General features: G+C 60.4%; 2 protein-coding genes across 4 annotated transcripts; both read left to right on the forward strand.

Moving 5' to 3' along the window:
- Positions 1 to 518: 518 nt before the first annotated feature.
- LOC136295896 (C-signal-like) lies at positions 519 to 3641 on the forward strand. 2 transcript variants are annotated; one of them, XM_066194623.1, is made up of 6 exons: positions 519 to 1709; positions 2068 to 2119; positions 2325 to 2512; positions 2778 to 2936; positions 3031 to 3150; positions 3435 to 3641. In XM_066194623.1, exons 1-6 carry the CDS (start codon positions 1563 to 1565, stop codon positions 3546 to 3548), a joined length of 780 nt encoding a protein of 259 aa, XP_066050720.1. In that variant the 5' UTR covers positions 519 to 1562; the 3' UTR covers positions 3549 to 3641. The 2 variants fall into 2 exon arrangements, with proteins under 2 accessions (XP_066050720.1, XP_066050721.1); XM_066194624.1 differs by lacking the exon at positions 519 to 1709 and adding an exon at positions 1754 to 1960.
- Positions 3642 to 4282: 641 nt separating this feature from the next.
- LOC136295711 (C-signal-like) lies at positions 4283 to 7426 on the forward strand. Of its 2 annotated transcripts, none has more exons than XM_066194310.1 (6): positions 4283 to 5475; positions 5834 to 5885; positions 6091 to 6278; positions 6544 to 6702; positions 6797 to 6916; positions 7220 to 7426. In XM_066194310.1, the coding sequence occupies exons 1-6, from the start codon at positions 5329 to 5331 to the stop codon at positions 7331 to 7333; spliced, it is 780 nt and encodes a 259-aa protein (XP_066050407.1). In that variant the 5' UTR covers positions 4283 to 5328; the 3' UTR covers positions 7334 to 7426. The 2 variants fall into 2 exon arrangements, with proteins under 2 accessions (XP_066050407.1, XP_066050408.1); XM_066194311.1 differs by lacking the exon at positions 4283 to 5475 and adding an exon at positions 5520 to 5726.

Genomic DNA, 7426 nt, shown 5'->3' on the forward strand with positions numbered 1-7426 from the left:
ACTGCCCTCTGGAGACCTCCCCTCCACGAGGCACCGGAGAAGCTGGAGCAGGTTCCCTCTCCTGAGAGGAGAGAAATCTTCCAAGCCCCTGCAGGACTGGCTTTCCCCTGCCCAGGCTGAGCGGCCGGAGGGGCTGGGGGTCACAGGGACCAGCTGTCCCCTCCCCTCAGCTGGGGGATGCCTGGTCACGGGTGGGAGAGAGGGACACACAGTGCTTGGGCAGAGCACAGGGATCCTGCCCCGGGCTCACACGGGGCTGTTTGAGACTGGGTGTGGAGAGAGAGCAGAGAGGTATCAGCTGCCAGAGTTTACAGAGGTGGTGGCTACAGGGGAACCACAGGGGCACATGTGGGTCAGGGAAGGGGAGAGAAGTTGCTTGCCAAGCCCTTCTCTTCTTGAAGCTCTACAGCCAAGCACCTCATCCCCATGTCCTGGGCAGCCTGGAAGAGGCACAGCCCTGCCAGCACAACCCAGGGAATGGGTGGGCAGGAGAGGAGACATTTCCCAGGCAGAAAATGTGTGTGGAGGTGGGAAATGGGACTGGGTGCTGGGACAAAGCATCAGCATGACCCGCTGGAAAGGCTCAGTCCTGGCTGCTGCTGTCCCAGTCTCTGTGCTTCCACCTGGGAGAAGCAGGCAGGGGGTGGGTGGCTGGGGCAGGGAGTGACCCATGGGCTCCCTCCCCTCCATGGGCACCGTGCCTGGGACAGCATCTCCAGCACCTCCCCTGGCACCTCACCTTGCTGGCCCGGTACGGGTACATGGGGGCCTCTGGCACCCTGAGGCACAGCCCGATGGAGCCCAGTTTGGTGGAGATGTTGATGACAGCGGCCCTGCTGCAGCTCAGACCCTCCTTCCCTTGGCCGCCTGCTCCAGGAGCGGCAGAAATTCCTGCTGCAAGGACACAGATGCTGCACTAAGATGTGCAAGCCTGCAGTTTGTGTCTTGCTGGAGTGCAAGGCCAGCAGCTGGTGATGTGCTGGCCACGCAGGTGCCCATCCTTCTGCCAGGAGGCTGGATCCACGGGGTTTGCTTCCCTCCATGGGTGCTTTGTTTCACTGGACAATCAGGGAATGGGCATTGGCTTGGAGGAGGCAAGATCAAGGCAGTGACTGTCTGCTCATGGCCATGTGAGGAATGTCCTGGCTCAGGGGACCGGGGAAGGGGCTTGAGATCAGCCTGTTCCAGTGTTGTGTGCGTCTGATGTGGAAAGCTCTTCTTGTGAAGGTGTCAAGCCCATGTGAGCCATGGAGCTTATCACATCTCTTCCACAGGCTGCTCCTTCTCTCCTCACCCACTTCTTCTCCTGGCTTATGGCACTAGATTTCCCAAGGACAGCAGAATTTGCCTGAACTCACCTAAGGTTTTTGCCCTTTGGAAACAAGGACTGGCTCCCAGCCAACATCTATGTCCTGGAGTCTGAAGGGCTGGAGCAGTTGCTCCTCCTGGATCCAAGGGTTGGTGTAAACCCTGAGTGGGTGGGGTGTCTGTGGAAAACGCTATAAGGAAGTGTTAGGGAGCAGAGCAAACAGTGAGAGTTGGAGCAGAGGAGAACAAGCAACATGGGAGAGCTCTGTGTCCACTCCGTTCTGGTGACTGGGGCCAACCGAGGCATCGGCCTGGGGTTTGTCCAGCATTTCCTGAGGATGCCAAAACCACCACAGTGGATCTTTGCAACCTGTCGGGACCCCAAGGGCCAGAGAGCACAGGTGAGGCCAGGCTGGGAGGCAGTGACTGTGCTGGGGGACAGAAGCTCTTGGTGCCAGGGGGAGATTGGAACAGGGAGGGCACTTGCAAGTGTCTGGAGATGCACTCAGGCATCAGGGGCACAGGGCTGCTGGGCTGAGATAACGTGGGAGGAGCCGTGTATGGTATGTGTGGAGGGAACGGTGGTACTTTGTCATGGAGTCCTCCCCATCCATTGGATTCAGGGCAGCTGGAGCACCGTGCGGGGTTCACGGTAGTGCAGGGATGGAGCCAGAGCAATGTGGGCTTTCCCTGGGAAAGGCTGAGCCTCTGCACAGCCCCTCCAGCCTCTCCATGCTTACACAGTGCCCTCTCTTTCAGGAGTTACAGAATTTGGCCTCCAAGCACGCCAACATCATCATCATCCCGCTCGGTAGGTGCCCCGAGGTGGGGACCCTTTGCCCCAGTTCCCCTGGCAAGTGCCCAGGCTGGGCACACCCTGGGACCTCCGTGCTGGGAGGGAGCTGTGCCAAAGGGCTGGTGCCTGCGGGGCCATCAGGCACTGCCACCTCTGGGGGAACAGAGGGGACTCCACCATGGGGACGCAGGCTCTGACCTCCCCTGTGTCGGCTCTGCAGAAACCTCCGACCCCACCAGCATCAAGGCAGCTGCAGCCAAGGTTGGGGAGCACCTGCGGGGCTCTGGGCTGAACCTCCTCATCAACAATGCTGGAATTGTGAAGCCAAACACACTTGAGAATGAGACACTGGAGGACATGAGAGAGGTTTACACCACCAACACAATTGGGCCCCTGCTGATGGGCCAGGTGAGACCCTCACCCAAGCTGGGCTGTCCTGGGGGAGCAGGAAGGGCCGGTGGGAGGGGATCCTGCCTCCACTCCGGTTACCAGTGGGCTCTCAGTTGATGAGAAGCTCGTGGAGCCATGGGCTGGAGCTCAGGAGCTGGAGCCTGGCAGGGAAGAGGAGGGAGGATGCCCCAGTGCTGGTGTCAGTGTTCCCCCCTGTGGAAGGGGCTTCTCCCCTGCCCTGTGCCATGTCCGTGTGTGCTCCTGCCCTTCTGTCTCCTCACAGGCGTTTCTGCCCTTGCTGAAGAAGGCTGCCCAGGGGAGCCCAGGCTCAGGGCTGAGCTGCAGCAAGGCTGCCATCGTCAACATATCCAGCACTGCCGGCTCCATCGGCACTTGCTTGGGCTGGGAGCTGATCGAAGCCGCCTCCTACCGCTGTAGCAAGGTACTGTCACATTTTTGCTTCTCCTGCGCAGCTTTGGATCCCCTTGCAGCCCCCCTTCCCCTCCCACCACCATCCCTGCACTGTCTCCCCACAGGCTGCTCTGAACATGCTGAGCAAGTGCCAGTCCCTGGCGTACAAGGAGCACGGCATCCTCTGCGTCGCTCTCCACCCCGGCTGGGTGCAAACTGACTTGGGCAGCGCAGCCGGACCCACGGTAGGAATTCCACTGGGGCAGGGACTTCAGAGCTCCTGTGCTGATTTTCCTTGTGTGGGAGTTGCTGTCCTGAGCTCCTGCCCACAGCTTCCCTGCCTGCCCAATCGCTGCTGGAGCAGCTCCCCTTGTCTGGGTGTCTCCAGCACCTTGGTTCCCTGCTTGGCTCCACTAGCCGGGTTGTTCAGGGTTTTCAGCTTTGCTCTTTGCCTTGGAATGCCTCCTTCCCCCAGTCTTGCCTGGGACAGGCCTCAGGCATGGGCTGCATCTCCTCCTCTGTCCCACAGCCCCCTGTGACAGTGGATGGCAGCGTGCAAGGGATGCTGAAGGTCCTCTCCTCCCTCTCCGAGAAGGAGACCGGTGCCTTCCTGGACTGGGAAGGGAATGTCATACCCTGGTGAGACACCACTTCAGGATCCTGGCAGCCAGAAGGGACCCTGTGCCACTGCTCCCATGTTTCCCACACCTTCAATAAATTCCTGCCGATGCTTCCAGCTCTGTTGTGCATTGTGGGGCAGCCCAGATATCCCACTCGTCATCCCGGGATGCAGTGGTGCCCACAGCTGCCCTCAACTCACAGCTGTCACTGGCATCCCCATGAGTGTCCCATGGCACTGTGACTGCCCTCTGGAGACCTCCCCTCCACGAGGCACCGGAGAAGCTGGAGCAGGTTCCCTCTCCTGAGAGGAGAGAAATCTTCCAAGCCCCTGCAGGACTGGCTTTCCCCTGCCCAGGCTGAGCGGCCGGAGGGGCTGGGGGTCACAGGGACCAGCTGTCCCCTCCCCTCAGCTGGGGGATGCCTGGTCACGGGTGGGAGAGAGGGACACACAGTGCTTGGGCAGAGCACAGGGATCCTGCCCCGGGCTCACACAGGGCTGTTTGAGACTGGGTGTGGAGAGAGAGCAGAGAGGCATCAGCTGCCACAGTTTACAGAGGTGGTGGCTACAGGGGAACCACAGGGGCACATGTGGGTCAGGGAAGGGGAGAGAAGTTGCTTGCCAAGCCCTTCTCTTCTTGAAGCTCTACAGCCAAGCACCTCATCCCCATGTCCTGGGCAGCCTGGAAGAGGCACAGCCCTGCCAGCACAACCCAGGGAATGGGTGGGCAGGAGAGGAGACATTTCCCAGGCAGAAAATGTGTGTGGAGGTGGGAAATGGGACTGGGTGCTGGGACAAAGCATCAGCATGACCCGCTGGAAAGGCTCAGTCCTGGCTGCTGCTGTCCCAGTCTCTGTGCTTCCACCTGGGAGAAGCAGGCAGGGGGTGGGTGGCTGGGGCAGGGAGTGACCCATGGGCTCCCTCCCCTCCATGGGCACCGTGCCTGGGACAGCATCTCCAGCACCTCCCCTGGCACCTCACCTTGCTGGCCCGGTACGGGTACATGGGGGCCTCTGGCACCCTGAGGCACAGCCCGATGGAGCCCAGTTTGGTGGAGATGTTGATGACAGCGGCCCTGCTGCAGCTCAGACCCTCCTTCCCTTGGCCGCCTGCTCCAGGAGCGGCAGAAATTCCTGCTGCAAGGACACAGATGCTGCACTAAGATGTGCAAGCCTGCAGTTTGTGTCTTGCTGGAGTGCAAGGCCAGCAGCTGGTGATGTGCTGGCCACGCAGGTGCCCATCCTTCTGCCAGGAGGCTGGATCCACGGGGTTTGCTTCCCTCCATGGGTGCTTTGTTTCACTGGACAATCAGGGAATGGGCATTGGCTTGGAGGAGGCAAGATCAAGGCAGTGACTGTCTGCTCATGGCCATGTGAGGAATGTCCTGGCTCAGGGGACCGGGGAAGGGGCTTGAGATCAGCCTGTTCCAGTGTTGTGTGCGTCTGATGTGGAAAGCTCTTCTTGTGAAGGTGTCAAGCCCATGTGAGCCATGGAGCTTATCACATCTCTTCCACAGGCTGCTCCTTCTCTCCTCACCCACTTCTTCTCCTGGCTTATGGCACTAGATTTCCCAAGGACAGCAGAATTTGCCTGAACTCACCTAAGGTTTTTGCCCTTTGGAAACAAGGACTGGCTCCCAGCCAACATCTATGTCCTGGAGTCTGAAGGGCTGGAGCAGTTGCTCCTCCTGGATCCAAGGGTTGGTGTAAACCCTGAGTGGGTGGGGTGTCTGTGGAAAACGCTATAAGGAAGTGTTAGGGAGCAGAGCAAACAGTGAGAGTTGGAGCAGAGGAGAACAAGCAACATGGGAGAGCTCTGTGTCCACTCCGTTCTGGTGACTGGGGCCAACCGAGGCATCGGCCTGGGGTTTGTCCAGCATTTCCTGAGGATGCCAAAACCACCACAGTGGATCTTTGCAACCTGTCGGGACCCCAAGGGCCAGAGAGCACAGGTGAGGCCAGGCTGGGAGGCAGTGACTGTGCTGGGGGACAGAAGCTCTTGGTGCCAGGGGGAGATTGGAACAGGGAGGGCACTTGCAAGTGTCTGGAGATGCACTCAGGCATCAGGGGCACAGGGCTGCTGGGCTGAGATAACGTGGGAGGAGCCGTGTATGGTATGTGTGGAGGGAACGGTGGTACTTTGTCATGGAGTCCTCCCCATCCATTGGATTCAGGGCAGCTGGAGCACCGTGCGGGGTTCACGGTAGTGCAGGGATGGAGCCAGAGCAATGTGGGCTTTCCCTGGGAAAGGCTGAGCCTCTGCACAGCCCCTCCAGCCTCTCCATGCTTACACAGTGCCCTCTCTTTCAGGAGTTACAGAATTTGGCCTCCAAGCACGCCAACATCATCATCATCCCGCTCGGTAGGTGCCCCGAGGTGGGGACCCTTTGCCCCAGTTCCCCTGGCGAGTGCCCAGGCTGGGCACACCCTGGGACCTCCGTGCTGGGAGGGAGCTGTGCCAAAGGGCTGGTGCCTGCGGGGCCATCGGGCACTGCCACCTCTGGGGGAACAGAGGGGACTCCACCATGGGGACGCAGGCTCTGACCTCCCCTGTGTCGGCTCTGCAGAAACCTCCGACCCCACCAGCATCAAGGCAGCTGCAGCCAAGGTTGGGGAGCACCTGCGGGGCTCTGGGCTGAACCTCCTCATCAACAATGCTGGAATTCTGAAGCCGAACACACTTGATAATGAGACACTGGAGGACATGAGAGAGGTTTACACCACCAACACAATTGGGCCCCTGCTGATGGGCCAGGTGAGACCCTCACCCAAGCTGGGCTGTCCTGGGGGAGCAGGAAGGGCCGGTGGGAGGGGATCCTGCCTCCACTCCGGTTACCAGTGGGCTCTCAGTTGATGAGAAGCTCGTGGAGCCATGGGCTGGAGCTCAGGAGCTGGAGCCTGGCAGGGAAGAGGAGGGAAAATGCCCCAGTGCTGGTGTCAGTGTACCCCCCTGTGGAAGGGGCTTCTCCCCTGCCCTGTGCCATGCCCGTGTGTGCTCCTGCCCTTCTGTCTCCTCACAGGCGTTTCTGCCCTTGCTGAAGAAGGCTGCCCAGGGGAGCCCAGGCTCAGGGCTGAGCTGCAGCAAGGCTGCCATCGTCAACATATCCAGTATTGGCGGCTCCGTCGCTTCTTGCACTATTTGGGAGCTGATGCAAGCCGCCTCGTACCGCTGTAGCAAGGTACGGTCACACTTTTGCTCCTCCTGCGCAGCTTTGGATCCCCTTGCAGCCCCCCTTCCCCTCCCACCACCATCCCTGCACTGTCTCCCCACAGGCTGCTCTGAACATGCTGAGCAAGTGCCAGTCCCTGGCGTACAAGGAGCACGGCATCCTCTGCGTCGCTCTCCACCCCGGCTGGGTGCAAACCGACATGGGCAGCTTTGACGGACACACGGTAGGAATTCCACTGGGGCAGGGCAATCAGAGCTCCTGTGCTGATTTTCCCTGGGTGGGAGTTGCTGTCCTGAGCTCCTGCCCATGGCTTCCCTGCCTGCCCAATCGCTGCTGGAGCAGCTCCCCTTGTCCTGGTTCCAGGGTGCTGGGTGTCCGCGTCCCCTCAGTTCTAGTCTCAGTCCCTCCCCCTGGGGCTGTCAGCTTTGCCCTTTGCCCTGGAGCAGCTCTTTCCCCTGGCTCCAGCTGCTCCAGGGCCCTGAGTCAGGCCTCGGGCATGGGCTGCATCTCCCCCTCTGCCCCACAGCCCCCTGTGACAGTGGATGGCAGCGTGCAAGGGATGCTGAAGGTCCTCTCCTCCCTCTCCGAGAAGGAGACCGGCGCCTTCCTGGACTGGGAAGGGAATGCCATACCCTGGTGAGACACTACTTCAGGATCCTGGCAGCCAGAAGGGACCCTGTGCCACTGCTCCCATGTTTCCCACACCTTCAATAAATTCCTGCCGATGCTTCCA

The sequence above is a fragment of the Chamaea fasciata genome, unplaced genomic scaffold (assembly GCF_029207755.1).
Source record: "Chamaea fasciata isolate MVZ Bird 193981 ecotype frontalis unplaced genomic scaffold, bChaFas1.0.hap1 SCAF_12, whole genome shotgun sequence".
Taxonomy (NCBI): Eukaryota; Metazoa; Chordata; class Aves; order Passeriformes; family Sylviidae; genus Chamaea; species Chamaea fasciata.